This window comes from Clytia hemisphaerica, unplaced genomic scaffold, assembly GCF_902728285.1.
Source record: "Clytia hemisphaerica strain Z4C2 unplaced genomic scaffold, Clytia hemisphaerica genome assembly, whole genome shotgun sequence".
Lineage (NCBI taxonomy): Eukaryota > Metazoa > Cnidaria > Hydrozoa > Leptothecata > Clytiidae > Clytia > Clytia hemisphaerica.
Genome location: NW_027103510.1, coordinates 1,200,225 through 1,225,553, shown reverse-complemented (window position 1 = coordinate 1,225,553; position 25,329 = coordinate 1,200,225). Strand labels below are relative to the sequence as shown.

General features: G+C 36.2%; 2 protein-coding genes across 3 annotated transcripts; one reads left to right on the top strand and one right to left on the bottom strand.

The window, feature by feature from the left end:
- Positions 1–6,079: 6,079 nt before the first annotated feature.
- LOC136799095 (uncharacterized) lies at positions 6,080–10,612 on the top strand. The gene is made up of 4 exons (XM_067055780.1): positions 6,080–6,350; positions 8,257–8,409; positions 9,090–9,253; positions 9,761–10,612. Exons 1-4 carry the CDS (start codon positions 6,095–6,097, stop codon positions 10,031–10,033), a joined length of 846 nt encoding a protein of 281 aa, XP_066911881.1. The 5' UTR covers positions 6,080–6,094; the 3' UTR covers positions 10,034–10,612.
- Positions 10,613–10,942: 330 nt separating this feature from the next.
- On the bottom strand, positions 10,943–25,180 carry LOC136799094 (chitooligosaccharidolytic beta-N-acetylglucosaminidase-like). Of its 2 annotated transcripts, none has more exons than XM_067055779.1 (9): positions 24,931–25,180; positions 23,028–23,197; positions 22,335–22,591; positions 20,956–21,354; positions 20,408–20,699; positions 19,891–20,009; positions 14,131–14,379; positions 13,246–13,392; positions 10,943–11,295 (listed from the first exon to the last, which is right to left on the bottom strand). In XM_067055779.1, the coding sequence occupies exons 1-9, from the start codon at positions 24,999–25,001 to the stop codon at positions 11,068–11,070; spliced, it is 1,932 nt and encodes a 643-aa protein (XP_066911880.1). In that variant the 5' UTR covers positions 25,002–25,180; the 3' UTR covers positions 10,943–11,067. The 2 variants fall into 2 exon arrangements, with proteins under 2 accessions (XP_066911880.1, XP_066911878.1); XM_067055777.1 differs by lacking the exon at positions 24,931–25,180 and adding an exon at positions 23,967–24,322.
- Positions 25,181–25,329: the final 149 nt, after the last annotated feature.

Below are 25,329 nucleotides of genomic sequence, written 5' to 3'. Positions count from 1 at the left end.
TCACAAGATTTAAGGATTACTGAAAAAATACTACTGCAGATGAACTAAACTCAAAAACTAAAACTTTACAATAAATTTACATTAGGACAAAGTAAAAATCTATCTTTAATAGCAACAAAGAAAAGAATATGCCTCAAAGTTTTAAAGCATTTAAATAGCTTTAAACAGAGCTAGTCAGAGCTTCAATTCAGTTCAGTAGGTATAGAGAATTCAAGATTTGAAAACAGACACTGCATTGGTTTACAACAAGACTAGAGAAAGATGTCAACCATCCACACGGTTCATGAAAAAAATAAAGTATTTATCAAAAAAAGGTTCTCTTTTTTTTGGTAATCAATTCCAACAAACAACAATCAAGATACCCTAACAGGATCCCACGGTGTAAACAACAACAAAACCCACACCACCAAAATTGTAAAAATAAGTCAATATAATTTCTATCAACAATTTCTCGTCGTCGTAAGATGTTTTTTTTCCAAAATTCTGATACCAATCATGGCTGGAGTCATCATGTGTAGGAAACAAAACTGTGTATAACAACAAAAGTTTATTGAAAATCATCCCACGGTCATGGTAAAGCTAAAGATTTATCAACCAAACAAAACTGGCGCCAAGTCAAATCTGTCGGTTAAAAATTTCCATGAAAATTACAATCACAATCGAAACTTATCTCATAAAATGCTTTTTTCAACATTCTGGAGGGTTCAAAGTTAGATGTATCATATGTAAAGCCAAGCAATACATGAAAAGTCATTTGCTATCCCATTTGCCATGAGATATATGAGTCAAGAAATCAAACAAAAACCAACAAATCAAAAAACCAACAAGTCTCTTCACTTTCATGTCACATCGTGTTTATATGGGGTAACCAGAAAGTCAATCCACAAGAACAGCCATCTCCCTTTATTATGAAGTGTTCCAAAACTATTGGTAGGTTGTTTGGAAGTAAAGAAACCCACACAGTTTGATTTATTTTAAAGATTTTAACTTGAAAACAAACTGCATCTTTCTAGCAGCAAATACTCATGTTTCAACCTGCTACATAACAATTGCCAGTCGGGTCTGCTACTAACATGTAATAGTTTTATTATAACTGGGCTTGAGAATCCGTAAGGAACTTGTAACATATATTATATATATAGTTTATCAGTCGACTTGAATCATGATGCATTACTTATAATTCACTGGATGCATCTTTCGCTGTGAAAATAAAAACGGGCGTCAGTCAGGGCGTACGGAAGGCGTTTTGACACGGGAAATTATGGAGAAAGCCCGTTTTAATAAATATTTCCCTTTTGGAAAGCGGGAAATATTTAAAAAAAGCGTGGTACATTTGTAACATTCATAACTGGTATATTCATTTTTTTTTTTTTTTTTTTTTTTTTTTGTACATTTGACAAGTGCAGTAAGCATGAAACTCGGAGTAGTGTACTATTTACTTTGTTTATGATGAAAGATAACTTTTAAAATTTAAATTGGCTCTGATTTCATTGAGCACTCTGCAGCATCAATCACAAACAAATCTAACTGGTATATTCATAAAAATAGGGAAGGTCCCTTCCACTCTATGTAATTAGGAAAGAAAATACATTTCCTTGCATTCAAAAGAATAAGGAAACTTAATTACTTTAATTAGTTCTTGGTAAGAAATTGCTCATAGAGTGATGATATTCAGTCAACCTGTCATGTATTTTGTCTTATACTTTCGTTCTATAGAAGGAAGTTCTTTTTTCAGTCGACAAACTTCTTTTACTAAATACTTCCCCATGTGTCAATGGCTTAGAAACAAAACGAATATTTTGAGGTGGATCCTAACCTGAGTAAATTTACGAAGATCAGTCTTTTATTTTTTTTCATGATCTTCAGTTCAATGTTTTTTAAAGAAGAGAAAATTTACACTAGACTCGGAGCTCACTTGGAGAACCCACCTCTCCCAAAAGACACCCCTAATTACGACTACGCGAAGCTTTTCTCTATGGCGCATCATGAAATTTGTTATAACGCAAAACGGCAAATAATAGCCTAAATTGGACATCCCACCTCAAATTTCTACCCAATCATCACATCAAAAAAGTCACTCACACCATTACGCAAACCACCGGGAGACCTCCTTAGACTATACTAAAATAAAAATGAATATATGTTCTCAAAGTATTGAAATTCAAGTACATCAAGATAAAAGATTTCTAGGGTGTGAATTTTTATGAACACTTGATATATAAACGAAACCCTCTTCAAACAAACACTGAACAGTTGACTTACCCTACAATTTCAAACTATATTTTTAAGGTACATGTCCAAATAAAGCTTAGTCGAAGACATTTTATAGAACGAGAATATGATAAAGGAAATTCCCCCAAAGACCAATTTTTAAGGATTTTGAGTCATTTTTCACATATTTGTGGCCACCTTCATCACGTACTGACCTTTCTTATCATCGTTATCACAATCAAGAAATTCGTTCCAAGAATCAAATTTAGCAAAGTTAAGCAAATTCCTATATAAGCGAAAGACGGAAAATTGAGATGACCTTAGCCCACCGTTAGACGTAATAAGGTGCTAATATATAATGACAAAGAAATTTACCATACAAATGGGCAATGGTTCGAAAATCTTTAAATACCTTTACACATAAAATACAACTGTTATTAATCCTAGCATTTTAGTCAATTGTTTTCTGCCATGAGGAGATCACCGAGTCGAAAACAAATTTTGATTTTCATTCGAGGTTCTAAAAAGTGGGATTAGTTTTTCGAAAATTTTGACATCTAAATTTTCCCCTTTCTCCCCCAAAATCTTCCACATTTTCCCCAAATCATCCCAAAAAACTTACTAGTGACTGATTTTTCTATTTTGACGTTTTCGCAACCCTACGCCTTGGTCCTGGGACTCGTGGAAGTGAAAAAGATACCCTGACCAGCGGCACATCCCCACAATCCCCGTACCCCTTTTTGCCCAAGCACCCATCCCGGTATTCTGATTCTTTATTATGATTAATTCTTATAACTTACATGAAAATTCAAATTCAAGAAACAAAATCAAAAGACACACTGAACCTATTTGGGGAATTCAAAACTTATGCATCATTTTCTATTATTTTAAAGAACCATGGTAAATCATGGTAAATTGATTTTAAACCCCCGTCTGGTTCACCAATCTCGGATGAGGTCAAAAGCGTATTTCTAGACGATCAAAAAGCGATTTCCGACCTCAAACTTTCTGCACATTACAACTTCCTTTGGAAAGGAAAGCACCTGAAACAAGTTCAAGTTAATGACCTCAGAAAGGTCAAAGTGTTGTGAACCTCATCCATCAAGTTATTTCGAAATTGGTTGTAACTGAGAAATTAGACGAACGTAGAGCAATGTAAACGACAATTGTAGATAAATGTACTAGTCGTTTATTTCAAAGTGTCACTGATGGTTTTAAAAAAGGTCTCATACTTTCAAGACTCTGATTCTGATTATTTTCTTTTTCCTCACATTTGCGGGCTCAAACTATTCCATTAATTTCATTCATACAGACCACTGAGCCAAGATTTTTCTTCCAAACTAATTAATACACGTGTCCTAGCTAAAGGAAGTACACGTTTCATCAACACCATCGCGTGTTTTGACTGTTTTGAGTTCTTAGAAGTCATCAGTCATATCGAAAGTTAGATGCCACATTCAGTTTTTTTCTGTGGTTGTCAGGGGATGGTTGATCCCGTTGTATCCCCTATCCACTGGATGTACCATCCCTGCTTCCAGTGGTGGATTTCACTTTCAATCTGGCGTTTGTATGTAACCACGCGGTTCACGCATTTCAGATGGGAAATAATTAGCTTCACTTCCTATCCAAGAGTTTCAAACTGAAGATCACCTTTCTCTCAGGAATTAGGACATTATATGATCCTCGAAATTTTAAGGACTAAATTTTCCTGTAACATCCTATTGTGTGTGCAAATTGATGTAAAATTCACATGACGGTCCGAAAAATACATAGCTTCTTACTAATTCAACAATTAGAAGTTGTCATTGTTCCAAAAAATGTTGAAAGAAAAAACAAAAGAAAATGCTTAGTAATGCAAGTTGCATCCAATTAGTATTATTTAATTGTATTTGTAGCTCATTATTTGATTTAATCAGTTTATACAATATAATAGATTTAGTATGGATGATTTAAAGTATAGAAAGTATCGTTAATTGGAGGTTTGAATTGCTCACTTAAAGCACATGGTTCGTTTTCATATTCTTGTTTCGATGGTTTTCGTTTTACATGTACGTGTTGATAGCTGGGGTTTTGTTCTGCTTGTAGATTTCGTTAACCTGCTGAGCAATGCAATAGTGTCATATTGGACTTGATTGACTTTATCTCGAGCTGGAGGTGAATAATACCCCTGTCTCTCAACCTCGATGGAAAGATTGTCTCTCAGCCCCGGTTTTCCCACAGGGGGATAAAAGTTTTTATCGAAATTCCAATGTGGATAGAAATTTTATTGTTAGAAGCTCAAAAAATCTAGTGGGAGTGGTTTTGGAATGCAATTTTTTTTCATTGAACTTGGAATGGGGATAAAATTGTGGGGTATTTTTCCCACCGGGGACGAGATTTTGGCCATATTTTCCAGTGGGGCTGGAATTCCAGTGGGTCTGTGATACAGGGGTGTTGAAAAGGCAAGTCCCCAAGTCCTTTGGAATTTGTAATGCAAAAAAGAACTGGTACACAACGTCGTTTCGACGTTAATCTAACGCGGTTATATGGATGTTATGAACGTTAATTGGACGTTAAAACGACGCTATTTTCTGGTTGGAAAAGGACAAGGTTTAACTGAAGACAGTGATCTAGAGGAAGTAAGGTCTGTACCCTGCAGCAGGTACCGGGCAGCGGGTGAAACGCTGGGTGGGTATCTTATTCAGGTTTCATTACCTTCTATCTTGGAATAAAAGGTATAGAATTATAATTATTGCCAAACTTGTAACAAATCACAAAATCTCTTTTCAAATTCTAAGAAGGGATATTGCAAAAGGATTACCTTATGTAAAAGTTACGTAAATGACCGGAAAGTGGAATCCTGAAAAAAAAGAAAAAACGAAATCACACGAGCTAGATATTCTTTGCTTGATTAACATATTGCTGTTACATTGTGAACAAGTTGCTTTTAATGAAACAAAGTATAGTGACTTGAAGAGGTTTTTCAAAATCATTACGCGCTTTTTAATAACAGGGATAATCTCAAAAAAAGAATCGGGGTAAGAAAACTTTTGAATGCAGTGGTTTTATAAACGTGGTTTACCGTTTTTTCAACTCGGATAGCGGTTGACGATTCTATGAAAAGCCTAGCTCAAGTCCCGTTTAGGTTATACTATTCAATACACAGCATTTTTATTCAGCATTTAAAATCTGTCTTAAAGGGGGAAACCCGGCTAAGGCCAAAGGTCAAGACCTTTATGATTGGTTCGCTTGTTAAAATGTCTCCACAATAAAAAGTACCTTTCATTTACCATAACAATTTACTGGCGTGCGTTGGTTTTGGAAAAGGTCAATTAAAACATCAATAGAATAGTTTTTTAACGAGGAGCTCGTTAAGAGGTTACTGACGTCGATAATTGCCATGCAGTAAATGAGCTTTTCTGTGAAAGGTGATTAATTTTCCTGATAAGTAAGATGTTTTCAGTTGCATTTGGCATTTGATGTTTGATGTTATTGCAGTTGTCATAGAGTTTTACATGGAAGAGAAGCATAATTTAGCTTCTTTGACGAAAATGGCGTATTCTAGCTTTACACTTTTTAATTTGACTTTATCTTCAAACTTCTATTTTGATGGGGATGTGCGTACCTTTAAATTAACTGGATGTTTTAAACTTTCACGTATGCTGTTTCGAAAAGGGCTAGCTAAAAGACCAGCTCACCAGTTTGCTACATATGGTAAAAAGCGGGCTTTATGGGAGAAACATATCGATATTCAAAATTAATTTTCTGCTATTGTTGAATCCTTACCAAAAGGCCCTTAAAGGGATTGCTTGTCTTGAAAGTTTTAAAGCGATTTCAAAATTCTACAAAGTTGAAATATTTATCATCATTTTTTGTGTTTCACAGATTTAAAAAACAAAACAAAATGAATTCATCGTACAAACTACTAGTTTCCACCATATGCATCCTGGTTTTAGGCCTGGCAGGTCTAATTGTCGGGATGCTGGCTGATCACTGGTTTCACATCGAAATGCCTGGTGCTTATACGTCAAATTTTGGAATGCTTCGATTGTGCATCAGAAAATGGTCATTCGATAATAGATATGAGACTACATGTTCACAACGACCTATTCAAACTTTCTCAGACAACACTGTATGGCAACTACCTATCGAAGGCGCAGGTAAGGCTCATTTTCTTATTCGCATCAGTTTCAAATTTTCAACAGGATTTCTTTGTTAGAAAATTATTGACTATTCGTATTTTCTTCATGAAGTTTTAGCATCAGGGAGAATATGAAAAACTAGTGACTTATGAAAACGATAATCAGGGTTAAAATTTAAACCACTGCAATTAAATCGAAAGGTATTGTTCCAGGGGGAGGGGAACCCCCCGCACTCGATTAAAAAACGACCGTAAGTGCAGCCAGAAAAAGGCCTTTGAAGTCAGATCCTTTACAGTGAACTTTGGGAAGCTTGGAAAATATACTCTTAAGGGTGGTACGTAAGGTAGGTCATTTACCTTGAGTGCTTCCCAGGGGTATATTACAAATGATAATAGGTAGTTACCAAGTTCTTGATTATATCTTCGAAAACTTAGATGACTCATGACCATGGGAAAAAGTTTTAAGCAAGATTTGGCAATCTTTTTTTTCTGGCAGGAATCGTAGGGAGCAAGTCCAGAAATTGGATTTAAAAAACGGCTTCCTAAAAACTTTCTCATGGACATGTTGGTAAGCTTTCAAGTACTAGTCAACCACCATTCTTCTAAATCAAATTAGAAATCATTAAAATATAATTAAATATACTTTGTTTCTTGAGGCTTAACGAGATTTTAAAATGAGGTCAAAATATCAGAAAACAATAGAAAGAAATCATCATTAAGGAATTTTTTAATTAAACTTTAAAACCAAAAGACCAGTAGTTATAGAGTGGTTTTTTGAACGTCCAGTCAACGTTCTAGAAGCACCATTGGCTAAAAAGCTGAGATTCCTCACATCAAAGAATAATTTATACTTTTATCTTTCAAAGTCAATATAGGTCGAATTTAGAAGATTTCCTCCAAGCTTTTCGAATTCTTTCTTTTATCAGATCTTGTTTATGGAAACTGAATGATGTCTTTGTTTGAAAGTACTACCATTTTACAGATACAAAAAACAAAACAATAGACCAAGATATTTGCATCTTTAACAGTTTTCATGTTTTGAAATATACAAATCTTTGTCAAAAAAACCCTCGAAAATACCAAGCAAATTTAGCTCCACAAATTGGTCAATTATTTCGAGGTTTTGAAAGGCTTCTAAAAATATCTTAACTGCACTTCGGTCGACACTAATGAAATAATAATTCTAGCCCTTGAATTTATGATCGTTTAAACCCTAAAAATCAAAAATAACTTAAATTCTCGTTAAGTGTGTCTTAAGTATCGATTAATTAAACACACTCTTTGTAATTAAAAGACCTTTAGAAACGTTGATCTAGTAATTAAGGTCATTAAGACCAAAACTTAATTATCATTTTCCTAAAAGTTGTCTGGTATAACAAATCACCCCACTACTCAGTGAATTTTCAGTCGCTAATTAAATCTAAACTCGAAAACAGTTGATAGAATCTCCTACAGTCTTGGCAAGCGAAAAATCTATTTCATTTGAACTTTTCCCAGGCCCGAGGAACTTTTAAGCACCTAAGCCAATGAAAAAGTTTGATAGACATATTTCTAAAACTTTCAGCACATGTAAAAACTTCTCTGACTAGAAGGAAGATATCAAATGTGAGATATTATGCAAGCCAATCTAATTAGGAATATTCACCTAAGGAAAAAACCGCCATCAACTTCACTCCAAAAATCTAAAAAAAATGTAGATTAGAAAATTATAAATTCTTTAACATTTAGAGGGTCTAAATCAAAAAATATACTGAGCACGACTTTTTTGTTCACAAGCAACCTCATAAAAACTAAACTCTTAAACTAAACCATATCCCATAACTTCATCTAGTATCCAATGAGATTCTGACGGTGAATCTTGTATGGTAGACTGTTAAAGTCTGCAACTTTTTCCTAAGTAACCCTCCACTTTCTCATTCATCTAGTATTCGATGAGATTCTGACATTACTGATGACGTCAACATTGATTGGAGGAGTTGCATTTGCTTTCTTTGCATTCATGGGTTTGACGATGGAGAAGAAAAGATTCAGATGGAGGTTGACTGGCGTCTTCGGATTCTTCCTCACGCTCACTGCAGGTAAGAACCACACCCCCTACCACACCCCTGTGTCTTGCATAATTCTTACGAGATTCTATAAGCTTCTATTTTTCTTAAAGGGTAGCCATTATGGACTTAATTTTGTAGCCCTAAAGGTTAATGCGGTATTACGCTAAAAGTAAAAAGAACGTGAAAAAGTAGGAAAGTAAATTCCGATGAATTGAAAATCCTTTGAATCAAAAAAGATGAATCTACTAGAAATCTATCACATGACAAATTAAAACCAATCGAAAAGTTTCTTTCGACATAATCTTGAAAAGCCAAAACCGATTAAGGGAGTTTTTATAAGGAAATAGTAAATTGATCGACAATTAAAAGAACCTTCTACAATATATTTGTCTACGTGATATACAATCTACATCATGACTCGTCACTACCTAAACTAAGACGTCATAATAAGGTCATAACCCTGTTCGTCAACCTCTTGAAAAAAGGAAGTAGCTCATTTGTGATGACGTAATCATTCGTTCCTGGAAAATATCTTTGTTTAATTCCTAGTTTTTCGACAAAAAACATGTTCTAAGGGGAGAATGCGGCAAAAGGGAGGTTAAGTATAATGCTTTTCTACGGCATGTTAAAATTTGGAATAGACTTTGAAGCTTTGCACTGAGAATTAGTGAAGAAATGAATTAAAACTTACTCTCATATTTTCTCTCCAGCAATCATAGCCATCACAGCATGTGCCATATCAGAAGGATACATCCAAAATGAACTTTTACATCGTGATTACAATGTGACTGAACAATGGACGTCTACTGTCTGTTGGTGTGGTGCAGCATTACTCATCATTGCTTGTTTAGCTTCACTTTTCGTCATCTACAAGGTAAAGATTAAAGACCCTCCCTCCTCTCCTCGCAATTAAGTTAGATTCCCAAGAAAACATTTTGAGGGTATTCAAGAAAATTTATCATGGAAGATACAAAGGGTCACAAGGAGGTTTAACCAAAATAAAAAATCGTTGTTTCGATAAGTTAACGAAAGTTAAAGAGGGGGGTTTGTAGGGGTTCGAAATACCGTTTTCCCGTCAAAATTTTTTCTGAATCCCTGAATCCCGAAAATTGAAAAATTTAATAACATTGTCACACCGGTTTGTACAGGTTAAAATACCGGTATATTGACAAAAAATAAGACCAAATAACGTCACCGTCTAATTTCAAACTTTTTTTTCGTCAAATCCCCTAATACCATACTAAAAAAGGGCCAATCTCGTCACACCTTAAAAGTACAACCCCCGGGACTACAGACACTCATGACTATATGCATACAATTCTCAGTTTTGACTATTGTCAATCAAAACAGACAAGGTTACATAATTTCTTACTCGTTCCAGGCCCCTGATGATGATTCAAATAAAGATTATTCCAACACTGGCAACACTGAACCAGTATATACCGTCCAAGCCAACATTCTCCACACCAATGAGAATCTGTACATGGATGCAGTGACTGCTTTACCAGATACTGTCGCTTTGAGTCTTGATTTCTTTAACATTGCTAATGAGCTACCACCTCCACCAAGTTATGCTGAAGCAAGGAGGGATCAAGGTACACCACCTTCTTACATTGAGATTGTAGGCATTAGTAACCCATACACATCTTTATAGAACCCTGGTTGGAGCAAAAGAATATGAGTTATGTTTGTTCACTCAAAATGGATTGAGTTTAAGTCTAAGTTGATTTCTCAACATTGGATCGTCTACAAAAAGCTCCAAAGTCAACCACATCTGGAATAAAATACTAAACTAAGTTTGGTGATACAATACAATGTGGGAATTAGTTTTGGTGAAGACTATGGCATTTAATAGGAATTTTGTTTCACTCTCCTCTTCAAAATTTGAAATCAAGAATTTCCATTGTTTCAACCTTACTAGAAACAGTTTAAATTATCAAAAAATTTCCTGTTCAAAATTTCCTGAAGATTTCGACTACGTAATGAACTACGTACTACATAGGGAGAATTAGTAAATTTTCTGTAAATATTATATCAACTTTGTTCGGTTAAATTTCAAGTTCAAAAATATTGTTTTAAAAACATTTTTTCTAATTTTTTAATACTTCACTTGTTATGTAAATTTTATTACCAATTACTTTTTAAAAGCACTATATTTTTTTGTAAATTTTGTAAAAAAAACTTTTGTATAAAAATTGTCAGACAAAAAAAATCATATAAATTTTAAGAATTGAAACAAAAATTCAAGGTTGTTTATTTTGTAAAAATGTCTCACGTTTAAAGTCAAATAAATTTGTACATAGACCTTGAAACAGCTTGAAAGCAAGGAAAATAATCAGCAGAGGGCACAGCTATCGGGGTACCAAAGCATTCCCAATGACCGCATGAGGTACCACCTTTTAAATGTTTAAATGTTTTTAGATTTTTCGATAAAGAAAATGGGTTGGGGTTTAACCAGAGGATTTAGCTTGCTCAAAAATCCAATTTTTTAAAAGAAAATCTAAATTTTGACTGGAGTATCTTAGGTATCCCGAGCAAAACGAAATATTGGAGAAATTCAAGGTTTGTTTGCTTGCATATTGATTTTTTTACAATAATGATAAAATTCCTAATAGTACCCTAAAAATGAAAATAATACATTTGATGTTTTCAAAATCTTTTTTGTTTTTGATGAAGAGATTAATAGTATCAATGGTGACCCTTGATGGAGCTATCGTAATAACAATGTCCTCCATTCTGCTCACACCATAAAGGTTGTAACGCATCAGCCTGTACGCCACGATTGACAAGTCGTTCTCGATGAAAGATTAGCCTGTACTCTGCATCTCTCCAGCCATGATCTGGGTTGGTCCATAAGCGCTCGGCCAAAGCGGCGGTTCGGGGCCAGATTTTACCTTCCGATGCATGTTCATCGACCTGAGGGAAAGTAAAAGAAAGAAGAATCATGAATTACGTACATGCTATATGTAGACTGCTCAAAATATTTTATTTTTTCCAAGCCTTTAACAACTGCGCAACCTCGAAAATTTTGGCCGTTTTTTTCCTGGTTGCCGGGAACAGGTTAACTTGTTTTAGATAACATTCAAAAAAATCCTGAGAAAAACGACATACAAGTCTTATATCCATTTTTCTACCATTTCGATGATCTAATCTAAAGTTTTGGATCACGTTTTTAGAGAAGGAACTTTTTTCCTTAAATATTGAATTTTTTGCCTTGGTAAAATTTGATTCATTGGCTACGTATATATCATGAAAATGAGATGCCACAAAAAGTACGAAAATTTATGATGGCTCAGTGAACTTTGGGAGGGGGGAGGGGTAGAGAAATTGAAACTGCTTTCAAAGCATGACACGAAATACATGACAAGATATGAGCGAAGAGTGTAAAATCCCATATTAAGACAAAAAGTAATATCACTTTTGGATTGAGCTTTTGGGAAATTTGAGTGTGCAGGAGCTCTAACTACGAACACACCTTTTCAAAAGATGGACGAGAATTCCAAACTTGCGACAACAGGGAAAGTTTGAGGTGAATCGTTAAATGCAGTCTTAGGAAAACCCATTGTCAAAACGTTATGTCATGAATAATAAATATGTTGTTACACAATATGACATTTTGAAAGAGGTTTTTGAGGGAGAGGAAAAGCTTCGAGAACAAAAAAGAACAAGAGGAAGATACATTTCGAACATATAGAAAGCTTTTTGTTGACTTTGCAAAACCAATAGAAATCAATAAAGGCTGTTTCATCAAAAATGAAGACCACTTCATGGAACAATCCACTGACGTGCGAGATGACTGCTTTAAGCAACTGCATTTTTCGCAATGACTCACCTCAAGAACCGACGAGGGTGCACCACTGGATGAAAAATGATCCCTTTCCGATAATGGGATACGGCTTTTGCTCAAATTTTTATATACTCTATTCGGTGGTATCAATCATTTTTGTTGTATTTCGATTTGAGAAAAAGTTTCAAAATACTATTTTCTTTCGAACCAACCAAATGTGTTTGCGTCTCACAAAAGATGTTACGGATCTTAGAAGTTTGTCTCCTACGACTAGTACCGACTACCATAGGTTAAACAAGTGATCTACCTGGTTATGTATTCAACACATATATAATTGATATATACTTGATCAAAAAGTTGAGTAATTTGACTATAAGAACATCGATGTATGCTTATAAAACTATTCTTATGGATAATTCAATTTTTGAGGCAAAAAAATTTTTTTTGTGAAAATCTGCTTCAACCATCTTTTACCGACGATGATACCCTACTTTCTTGCAAAAAATCAGAAAAAATTATGATCCAGTTTTCTACAAAGTCCAAAAATCCCTTTTAAAACCGTTTTTTGGCTGGAATTTGCCCCAAAATTTTTTTCCCCAAAATCAGGCTCCGTCACATACTAGGGTTTATAGGGGAGTTAGGCACCTTTGTGCAAAAAACGAAAATTGCGAAAATCTGCTTCAACCATCTTTTACCTATGATGGTACCCTACTTTCATGCAAAAAATCAGAAAAAATTAATGATGAAATACTTCACACAGTCCAAAAAACACGTTTTTAGCCGTTTTTTGGCTGAAATTTAGCCCAAAACTTTTTTTTCTGAAAATCGGGCTCCGTCACATTTTGAGCATTGCTATTTTGCATCATTGTGCAAAAAATTAGAAAAAAACTAAGGAGCCAATCTCGAGAAAAGCTCATAACAAACGAACTAACGGACGAACGAACGGACAACGGTTAATTCATAGGACCTCCACGTACCGGGGTAGGTCCAAAAATCGACCATGTCCAATTGCGCTTAAACTTTACGACGGTACATATTGTGTTAGATGGTTTAGGGGATGAGAATAAAGATTTTGGTACCTGCTCGGACCACATAGCAGCCTCTTGTCCAAGAAGACTTTTTCTGATGGCATCGGTGACAGTGATGTTGAAAGTTTGTAAAATCTTGACAGGATCATTTTCGTAAAGAAGTTTCCAATCTTTATACGGCGAGCACCAGTTGTTGCCCTGATGCGAAAGTAAAGAATGGAAGAATTGAATGCAATGTTTTAGAGATCTGGACAGAGTTCTGCTGACAAAGCAGATTCAACAAAAGAACTTTTTCAGAATCTATTGTGAGTGAGAGATGGCGAAAATCGTCCTTTCTTTTGTCTCAATAGGTAAAAAATGCGAATAATAACAAACGTCGAATAAAGGCACACTCGATGCCCGAATGGGTTGAAAGAGCTTGGGTTCAACAAGGATGAATGAAATTCGATGTTAACTCAAATACGTATCTCCTAATGCATGAGTTTGCAAAAGAATTGACCTCCGTAATACGACTAATTTAGACATAAGAGGAGAAAATAAACAAAAAATAATGGAAGGACCATAAATTATATTTATACAAACTGGTATTATGCCACTCCTGTCTCTGTTTTCCGCGGGAAATGAGTGTACGTGAAAAATGGGTTCAATATAATAGTTGATAGCGAAAAAGACCCAACTGGGACAAAATGTTTGGGGGGGGTAAAAATCGAGTTACACACATAACAATACCACAAAGATTGGACTTGAAGCAAAGGATGTCGGCAATATGGTTTTGGTTGGTGTTTACTAGGGTCAAATGACGTAAAACGTCTCAACGTAAAATGCCATCAGAATGTCAGGGATATTTATCGAATTTATTGGACCCTGGGAAATTCAAATGCAACAACCTAACCTAAAGTGTTTTCTAACTGTCATATAAACAAAAAACATTTTCACCTTGACCAGCCAGTTCCCATAACCACAATCCAAATAAAGGGTGTCATAAGTCGAGAAAATAGTTTTGAAACCACTGTTGACAATATTGGCAATATGAGAATCAGTAGATCCAGTCCACAATTGGATGATGTGTCTCTTAGGATCCATATATTTGGTGAGGTAGTTCTTATTGTTGGTCATGCCACTGGTCCATAGAATCAATGGGATTTCTTTGCCGTTGTTTGCTTCGTAAATTTTGTTGGATGATTTCTGCAGAAAAATGGAAAACGAATTGTACATAGTAAATTCATATTGTTTTCCAATGGAGGAGGCACCGAGTTTCAAGCCGAAAGCTAGATAAAGATCTTCAACCTTTCCCAAACAAGAAAAGTGATAATTTTCGGACTTATCCTGTATTTTGGATGATGGATTGAATCTAGCACTTTCTTTGTTTACGCATTGATTTTTTTTTCGAATTCTTGCAGTGAATATTACTTCTAATACAGCGTTTATATAAAGACCACATGGGCCGCGCAACTTATTTAGGAAATAAGTACACCCCAAAAAGTAGATTCTATTGACTTCCAAGCCCGAAGGGCTAGGCACGAGACTCCTGGATTACTCTAGGGGCTGAGTTATGTCTCGTATGCACATCGGCGTATAGTCATTTTTTCTTTTGATCATGAAAGTATAGTCCTTGAAGAGTCAGAAAACGTGTGTGGCGTTATTTGGATCAGGCACAAATTTCCATAATGGCGGATTTTAGATTTTCAACCCTTTCAAGCCCTATTGCTTGAAAAAATTTTTTTTTTAACTTTAAACAGAGAGAGAGAGAGTGAGAGAGAGTGAACCATCCTAGATCATTAGGAATTGGCCTAGAAAAATTAAATATTAAATAAAATATCTCTAGGAAATTACTACGCGTAATAAAGCAAAACAATATAGCACTAAAAAAATAGACATTATGTAAAACTATTAATCATTCTACGCCATTCACAACGATCTTGCGCCAAAACAAACCAATTATCTTTACTGATATTAGCACGACGAAGTGCTTTATACATTCCACGCCCAAAAGTAAATTCAGGTGCACCCCTTGGTCTACGATTTTTGACCCACGAAGATAACAATTTCCTCGGCATTCTTTCAAAAGACATTTTCAAGCAACTCATTACTACTTATCCGGTGTAAATAAACGTGTCGACGATTTATTCGGTGCATTGAACGAGCACATCTATGATGAAATGTTCGTAATTGATTATAAAGATTTTCCGTTAAACACCAAGATTCCGCACCATACAGAAGAATGGGAAGGATGAGAATACAATAGGCAGCACCTTTGGCTTCATACGTTATCGATGGGTTTGAGAATAAAGAACTACGTAATGCACCAAAGGCATTACCTGCTTTTTTGATTCGACAACATACATCTTCGCTATCTTTACAGTCGCGGGTAAACATGGTGCCGAGGTAACAGAACTTTTCAACTACAGGGAAGAAATAACTTCCACCAATATTGATATTTGAAAGATCAGTATCATCAAAAGTGGCAGCGTTTCGGTAAGATTTCTCAGGAGCGGATACGAATAGAACTTCCGTTTTCGCAGGTTTGTCTGGACGTTCTAGGTCACCTTTATGGATTTCCATACCGAAAAGATCGAAATGTTCAACAAGTAGCGGTGAGTACTCAGCCAAAGTCTCGCGAGATTCGAAAAGTACTGCAGTGTCGTCTGCATATTCGGAGTCTTCGACTGGGAATTCGAAAACTTTGGCATTGTAACGACGACCCGTCATCTGGAAATCATTTTTTGTGTGGAAAAGACAGAGTGGTCGGTTCGTTTTCTTTCTCCAGGTGATCATGATTGCAGCGATGAAGATGGTGAACAGGGCCAGTCCTTATATGTCTCCTTGTTTGACGCCTATTGTGCATTTCAGCGTGTGGGACACTTCGTCGACTACGAATTTCACTTGGAAGGATGAATGAAGTGATTTGAGCAGCGAAACGAGCTTCTTTGGCGTACCGAATTTAGTAATATTATATACCAATCGATCACAAATTTTATGCTGATTAAGAAAAATGTCAGAACCATGGTCTGAAAGTTTCGTTATCTGGAGATATGAAGCACTTTCGATTTTGATTTTTTGAAATGACTACTTTTGGTTCCAAATTTGCGTGGCTGTAACATTTGATTGGCTTACTTGATTTACTTGAAATTTTCGGAGGGTCTTGCCTACCGTTCAAATAATAAAATTCAGGAAAGGTTTTTTTTCTACATAGGCAAGGTAGGCAAGACCCTTCGAAAATTTCAAGTAAATTAAGTAAGCCAATCAAATGTTACAGCCACGCAAATCTGGAACCAAAAGTAGTCATTTCAAAAAATCGAAATCGAAATCGAAAGTGCTTCATATCTCCAGATAACGAAATTTTCAGACCATAATTTTGACCTTTTTCTTAATCAGCATAAAATTTGTGATCGATTGGTATATAATATGTCTATGTTTAAACTCAAAAAAAAATTTTTTTTTCAAGCAAGGCTAAAAAGGGTTGAAATCTAAAATCCGCCATTATGGAAATTTGAGCCTGATCCAAATAACGCCACACACGTTTTCTGACTCTTCAAGGACTATACTTTCATGATCAAAAGAAAAAATGACTATACGCCGATGCGCATACGGGACCTAACTCAGCCCCTATAGCCGGTTATTACTTATAACCTTATAATAAAACTGTCAATCAAATAATGTAAACACTAATTAAATATTCAGCGCGCGTGAGAAAAAAGGAAAATAACCGACTAGAAGCTACTTCCAACGCCTTTTTTTCTTCACCTAAAATCGTAAGGAGAGACATACAGATTTCTGTATGTCTGACCCGTGCGGAATTGCATTTATTTTTCTTTCTGTTTATTGCGTTTTTAGAAATGCTCATTTATTTATATGTTCCCATGTTCAATGTTACTATGAAATATCATTTAGTCAAAAAAGTTGGATATATATATATATTATTTTACCATATAAACTATAACTAGTAAATGGGACCTAAGTCAAACTTTAATCATCAAAAATTGTTAGGTAAAAATCACTATTTCATATTCAAATTTATAAATCTGTCGATAGTCAAATTGTTATCTGACAACACCTGCTCTAGGAGAGAGGGAGTTGTTCTTCCGATTCTATGATATTTATCGGAATTAAACATTAACTGTTTAATACCACGATCTACAGACATTCGAACGACATGTCCTGCATAATTCTTTTGCTGTTTTCGAATGAAACTACTGACGTCTTCAGTATGGCAGATAGAATGGAGCTTAGCGTTATTAATTTTTAATCGAAAGTCTCCTTCTTCAGTATCGACTCGACTGAAACCACGTCGTATCATTTTGCGAAGTAGACTTCTGTACGTTGAATCAAGCTTATCAAATTGCGCTGCGGTCAGATTCCAATTCTGACAAGAGTACGTTAGTCTACTTCTCACAAAGGAGTTAAAAAATTTAACTCTTGTAGATAGATGAATTCCATGATTCTGAAGGAGGTTTGTCATACTTGCGAATTTTCCAAGTGCCATCTGAATGCGATAGTTGATTTCAATGTCTCCGGTATTAGGCGCATTTGGAGAGATGTGCGAACCAAGATATTTGAACTGGCCTGAATTTTTCAACGGGACATTGCGAATATTAATGATGCTATCAGGATAGTTTGTCTCGAGGTAGCAGTGATTGAGAATCATCGTCTCGGTTTTGGTTTCGTTGATTCGAAGACCAAATTTAACGAATAAGTTGTCTAGAAGTGTTGACGCTGATTGTAGAGATGAAAGATCAGTCAAGAAAAGTATCAGGTCGTCTGCGTACCCACACCATGGGAGTGATGATTCACCTGATAGCTTCTCGTTCTGATTTCGCATTCGAAGTCGTTCTGCTCTAGAGATCGATCTTGGATTGATTCGATACTTATGTTTAAAGAAACTAACCTCGTCAGTAAAGTTACATTTTTTAATAAAAACTCGCATGACGTAGTCAATGTAGAGGTTGAACAACAGAGGACTCTCAGGTCCTCCTTGACGAACGCCTGATGATACATGGAATGAAGTGTTCGCTTCATGGAAGGTCAAGGATGTTTGACTGTATAACTTCTCTAAGATATCGAATAGTTTTAGGTCAGCATTATCAGGAAAGCGAATTCTGATTGATAGAAATAGCCAGTCTCTGGGTATATGGTCAAATGCAGCCGTTAAATCAACAAACAGTAAGTAGAGTGGTTGCGTTTTTCGATTGGATATTTGTTGTGTTCTTTTGATAGTGAAAATTCCGTCTGTTGTACCTCGGTTTTTTCTAAATCCATTTTGTTCATCTGTGATTTGTGCCTCATACCACGGTCTGATTCGATCCAGTATGATATTTATCATCAATTTACATACAGTCGAGCCAATGCTGATTCCCCGATATTTGGTTGGGTCGGATTTGGAACCCTTCCCTTTCCAAAGCGTTTTCAATCTCGAGTTTCCCCAGGCGCTTGGTAGATCCAGATTAGACCAAAGATTTTCTGCCAATTTATGGATAACTTGGAGCATAATCGGGTGCTCGCATTTTTTGAGGATTTCAGGGTCAATGTCATTGCTAGCTTTGTCTGATTTTAGTTGATGAAGGTGCTTTTGAATTTCCTCGATGGACGGGGTATCAGTGTCTATAGGGATGTTGGTGGAAATGTTACGAAGCTCATTTATAAAATCTGGCACGTTAGTCGAGAGTTCTTCAGGGATTATGAGATTATCACGGCTAGGATTGAAATGTTTTTGGAAGTGTTTTAGAAGCATTTCTGGGGGGCATTTTGCAGTTGTGCTTCTAAGGGTCGTCTCTTGGTTTTTAGCCCTCGAAAAGAGTTTGTCGAGTTCTCTATTGATGGCAAATTGAATGGATTGAATTGGATGGATTCTCAAAAACCTAAAAAAAGTTGTAAAATTAAACAACGTTTTTTGAGGGAAGTAGCTTCTAGTCGTTGAAATTCAGAAAAGAGACGCAACTTCACCCCTTCGATTCTTTTTATTTGGAGCTTGATTTTTTGTATATGGGTCTGTTTTCAACGACTAGTTTACTAGTCTACCCCTAGAGTAGATGGGAAATGAAGCCACTTATTTCCAATCCTAAACGATCCTTCATTCTAAATGCGGCGCAAATGTTAAGGCATCTTAAGGCATCGCTTTTGCTTGATAAAGGTTGGAGGGTTTAAACTCAATGGTAGATTCTAGCCCTCGGCTATACCCCCGGGGGGGGGGGGGTACTAGGGTTGCGAGCTGACGGGGGGGGGTGCCGTCCGACTTTCGAACTTTGGACCCTTACCGGGACTAAAAAGGAGAAAACAAAGGAAAATTTTGGGAATTTTGCGAGCCTTAGCGTGACAAATTTGACCACTTTTGACCAAATTTCCATCTTTCAGTGGGTAAAGAGTTGAAATTTTCCTATTTTTCCGACCCTTAGTGGGACTGAAATTTGATTTCTGATTTTTCCGACTCTTAGCGGGACTTTGGAAGTCCAAAAAAGGTACCCTTAAGGGCGGCACATACCGTACCCTCCATTTGCCTAAGTACCCCCCCCCCGGGCTATACCCTATTGGGATGAGGCAATGCAGCTTCGGCGAACTGTGGTCTAGCGGCTAAAATATCGGTTAAAGTCGAAAGATCACATATCTTCTCAAAGTATGTGCTCAAAGTCACTAAACATAGGTGGTGACTTCCGATACCAGTCTAAACTAACATTGAGTTCTACAAAAGATCACATTACCAACCTCTAAGAACATTCCCCACATTTTCATGATATCTTCTTCGCTTCGGCCGCCGTAATTTTGAACCAACCAATCAGCGATCTCTTGTGTGGAATTCCAGCAATTAAAGTTGATCTCATCCCCTGTGGACAAAATACGCAAAAGAATCATAATCCAGCAGCTAAGGTAGGCCACTGGTGAATAAAAAACTTTTTTGGAAGGACCTAACATAATCGACCGATGTGCCGAGTTTCGTAGCGAAAAGTCACAACATATAAAATCCAATTTCAATTTGGTTGTTATACTTTATATGCTTAATAAAGATTCTTTCTCAAGTTTTAGCGATTTTAGATTAAGACTTCGATTTGAAGTCATACACTATTTCCAATCCTTCGAATCACACTAAAAACGAATGCCAATGTTGTTCTGGGTACATGGAGTATCAGAAAACATCACAATGTACCTAAGAAAACATTGCGGGCGTTCAAGCGAGAACGGGGTTATAAAAAGTGCATTTTCTTCCTGACAGTCACACAAGTACCTCCGGCATGGAACAAGTCAGGATCAAACATATCAAAATATTCTTTGTAGATCTTTCCCAAGACGTCATACACGTTGTCGTTGGTTGGGTTCAGTTGCCCACACGGTGGCTCCACACAATATTGTTGCCACGGTTCACGGTTCACACAGACTGCTAATTTACCGAGACCGGCTTTTTCGCCGTATTGCCAACCTTCTCCGCAATGTGCGGGTTCATCGAATTCCGGAAGTACACGAACGCCGTGGTATGATGCGTATTCCATGATCTCACGAACGTCCGATTGAGAATAGACCTGGAAAAGAAGTAAAGTTTCGCAAAATAAGTGGACACCCCAATGAAACATTGACTATTTTGGTAATATAGGCCTCCCAACCTTTACGGAAACTCTGAATTATCTCTAAGCCATTCTCAAAGGTTCTCATAAACTTTTTACCCGTTTTAGGATCAGATAGAATAAAGCTTTGCTGCATAATTCCAGCCGTTCTAGAACAGTTGGGACCTTGAATGAGGGAAATAACAGATTCGATTCTTATCAAAGACGTAATCACCTTGTTATGATCATAAGCTCCATACTGCTGAAGTTCCGGTACCGATTTGATTTCAATCGGAAAACTATGAGTATCCGTAATATGCCAATGTAAAGTGTTCATCTTGTTGAAAGACAAAGCCTTGATGAGTCTCTTAATATTTGCCACTGAGAAATAATTACGGCTTGTATCCAATAAGAGACCTCTGTATGGATATGAAGGCTTGTCTGTGATATCTGCACTTGAGATAATTTGCAGACCATTTGATTCATCGTCGTATGCGCTTAGCTGACTTAAGGTTTCCAAGGCGTGACGTGCTCCAAAGAAATTTGTAGCTTTGATGTTGACTTGGATGACGTCATCTGATGTTGACGTCATTGTTAGACGGTAACCTTCGTCAGTGTCTAAAGTTAACTTTTCCTGAATTGAAGAGAAAATATGAGATTAATATTTTGCGTGGACATTTCGAATGAAATGGGTGAAATAACAACTGCTACCCTGTAGATCAACAACTATATGGAGAGGACGGGCATCAATGCATCTTCAAGTCCATGTGACGAAAGCTAGAATTAGTTAGCAATCTATTTGTAACTTTTTTATGTCACATCTCAAATTCCAATTAATTCATTGGATTTGCGGGGAGTTAGACAGAAACAATATTGGCTATGTAATTAAGAAGTTATACTATCAACGATTACAGGGATAGTGAACACGGGGAAATATATATACGCAGAGTTCACATCCGGCTATGACAGTGAGAGAAAAATTGCCGCGGTTGAGACCTTCAACTATAAGGCAAAATCTGTTCACGAATTTTTGTTCGGCTCGGAGAATATTTCTTAGATAGTGGCAAAGTCTTAGACTTTAGCATAACACAGAGAACCTTCATTATCTTGACGCTTGAAAACAATTCCTTCACATGTGCATAAGAGCTCGCAAGACAATAATGTTGTATTCGAGGAGAGAATCTATGGCCATTTCATGGGTACTCAGGACCAATGGCCTCTTCCTATTGGTCCTAAACTTTGAATGCTTTTCGTCTTCGACGGGTAAGTAATGTGTAATCAGTTTACCAGTATCAACTTAGTTCAATCATTTACACATTACAGGGCCCGCGCCACCGGGGGGCCCTTATGTTTTTCTTTTCTGCGCGCGTGCCAATAAAAACGTTAGAACCTTTCTAAAAGGGGACATGGTTTGTATTATCTTTCGGAAAATCAGAACAAAAAGGAAGCTGTTTTAGCCAAATAAGGCAGGTCAAAATCGAAAATTTTGCGCCTCCTTAGTTACTATATTTTTGTTGGCCCCCTCACTTTAAAAATCGTGGCGCGAGCCCTGCATTACCCATGATTAATCTTGACCGTGAAAATGAACTGTTTTACAAGCAGTATAAGAGATACCTCTTCAGTCGTCATCTGGATATCCACATTGATCTGTCGATCAGTAGTTTCTCGGTAACATTGGTGAGAACCCTGGTGATTCTTGTTTTCTTGTTCCTTCAAAGTCAGATCCAAAGTATTCTGCAGTTCAATGAAAGCATTGGTGATCAACCATTTGACTTGACCACTGCATGGCTTCCCTTGGCAAGTGTAAGATTTCAACTTGAGAGCGGTCGAAGGGAAGAAGGAGACAGTGTCTTTGCCAATCAGGGTCGTTCCTGTGATAATATAGACAAGTTGTTGAATGCAATTAAACTTAAACTTTCAAGTTTTTCTAACCATTCGACCGTTAGGACCCTAATTCATACTTTTTACTCGTCTTACATGCTTTTTATAAGCATTATACTTATATAAGCATATCTAGGCTCAGATATGACAAAAATTTAAGCATATGCTAAGTATTACCTGAGCCTACGAAAAATGTATTTTCCTGAATTTTGGCTGGGATTTTCGAAATTTTCCTAAAATTTTGCTTGGGATATAAGCATTCTTATAAGCATTTTTCAGTCTTGCCAAGCCCTCGACCTAAGCATGTTGTTTTCGAAACTACATGTTTTTTCAGCAAACTACATAAGTCTAAGGGACTCATGAGAAACATAACTAAAGAAGGTTACCGTTTAAGCGAGTCCAAAAATGAAGAAACTTCGGTCATACCTGATGGTTTTGGAAACAACATTGACGAGTTTCCACATGTTAATTTACACTTGTTGAGACTTGTTGCCTCGTTTGATGCACTGTCCACGTGCACTTTGACACATCTGGGCAATCGAGTCTCATTGGTGATCGAACTCTTGTCTTGACATTCCCAACGCCAAACACTTGAACTAAAAAGAAAAAGCAAAACTAATAAAGAAACCACGAAAATGAATTCTTGGTATTCATGACGTAATCTTTTATACGGAAACACATGAAAAACTTCGGGCGTTTGCCACCAGTTTTGAATTCAAACAAACAACGAAACTGATGGTAAACACCTGGTGTTTTAGGGTGTTTCCGTATAAAAGATTACGTCATGAATATCAAGAATTCATGTTCATCTCACTTTAGTTACCTACTACAATATGTTACGAGTTCCATTGAACATTTATTCATTTATTCACTGCTATGTCTTCTGACATTACATCACGGACCCAACAGCCCTGATTGGTTGTAAGTATATCAATACGTCACTTGCAACCAATCATCTGTTAGTTTCCTGGAAGACATTGCAATGGTGCATATCATGATAACGAGAGATAACATAACAACAGTGAGTGTACTGGACTTAGCTTTTTATAATTTTCGGTGACGCTGACTCTTTCAAAGTACGTAACAGCCCATCCATCCATTCATCCAATCATTTTCTAAGGCCTTCAGTGGCCACCCCGGTAGGTCGGTTTTTGGAGATCTGGTCCACATTTACCCGACATTACAAGTAAAAAATTGTTGGCAAAAAGAGACGAATTTTTTTCACAGACGGATTTTTTACCAGATAGCTATGTCCGTTATTCTGTACTACGATATTATCGTAGCTCAGTATGGTTTAGAAGACGGATTACACTCAAGTTAAAACATAACCGTAGCCTTTATCTGCAAATTGCGGTAAAAACTTACCACGTAGAGGCTAGAGGTGAATCATCGGGTGAGCCAACATTTAAGAAAGCAAAGAAAGGACATCCAACACACAAAATAACTAAAACTCCAAGAGCTACTAAAATTTTCTTAGAAAATCTATTTCTGCATGCAGCCATAACTTTAGGAGATCTTTTCCATTGCGCTTTCTTCTTATAGAGCATTTAAAACGACACTCAAAAATAAACAAATCATCGAAACGCTACACTATTAGCTGACAACAATTTTTTCCTTATACAAACATAGAATATCATAATCAGTTGCTGTAATGTTTACCATTTCTTAACACGAGCTTAATGTTATTGTCAAACAACCACAAAATCCTAAAAACGCTCTTACACGTTTTTCTTTTATAAGAACGTCAAAAATTTTCGAAGCCTCTGGGTGTTCTTAGTTTTTTGGATTTTAAGCCTAAAAATGTTCTTAAAATGTTCTTATTTTCAGCATTTTTTGAGCATTTTGATGTAATTTCTTAAGAAAATGCATGTTTTTAAGTCTCCAAAGCCTTAGAATGTTCTTAGAATGTTCTTAAATTTTTGGGCCTCGAAGCCTTATGTTCTTATATAGTTTGTTCTTATAAAAAAAAAACGTGTAATCAACTCATCAGCATAATGTCCCAATTTATCTCCTCTACCTCCAATTTTCTACAAAAGCACTTTCATGAAGAAAATTTAACGATACCTAATAACAGATGTGGTAAATTATGAATGACAGCAAAATTATGTTTTGTTTAGAACCTAAATAACGTGAGGATTATCATTCTCAATCAATCAATCAATCAATCAATCAATCAATCAATCAATCAATCAATCAATCAATCAATCAATCAATCAATCAATCAATCAATCAATCAATCAATCAATCAATCAATCAATCAATCAATCAATCAATCAATGACATAGCATACCTTGAAAAAATAAGTAGAAGAATATAGTAAGGAACCTACCTCTGACACTTTCCATACGCCAGTTGACAAGAGTTGACGAGCAAAACGCAAAATATCAAAATCAGCTTCATTTTGCAGCTACTGCAAAAGCAACCAACGAGCCTCTGATAATTTTCTATAAAAAGCTTTACGTTAAGTGTTGTTTAATATGATCACGAGTTACTCTGTTGATATTTAACAGCTTGATAAATTCCCCCGGATTTTGCAGCTTTTATATGTATGTAAGTAGAGAGCGAGAGATAACAAAATCATATAGATGCCTTTTAAGTATTTATGTCATACAACTCTTGTATAAGTGACGTCATAAGGTCAATAGATTTTGATGTTTTATTTAAGTAGTTGACGTTGCTAAGTATAGCATGCCTAGATTTGTAAAGTTATGGAAAATAAATCATTTTC

Coding starts and splice junctions, on each gene's coding strand:
- LOC136799095 (XM_067055780.1), top strand. CDS start 6,095: ATGAATTCATCGTACAAACTACTAGTTTCCACCATATGCATCCTGGTT. Junction 6,351..8,256: donor ACTACCTATCGAAGGCGCAG/GTAAGGCTCATT, acceptor TCATTCATCTAG/TATTCGATGAGATTCTGACA. Junction 9,254..9,760: donor CACTTTTCGTCATCTACAAG/GTAAAGATTAAA, acceptor TACTCGTTCCAG/GCCCCTGATGATGATTCAAA.
- LOC136799094 (XM_067055777.1), bottom strand. CDS start 24,148: ATGCTCTATAAGAAGAAAGCGCAATGGAAAAGATCTCCTAAAGTTATG. Junction 21,355..22,334: donor TCCAGATGACGACTGAAGAG/GTATCTCTTATA, acceptor TCTTCAATTCAG/GAAAAGTTAACTTTAGACAC. Junction 14,380..19,890: donor TGTGGGGAATGTTCTTAGAG/GTTGGTAATGTG, acceptor ATTTTTCTGCAG/AAATCATCCAACAAAATTTA.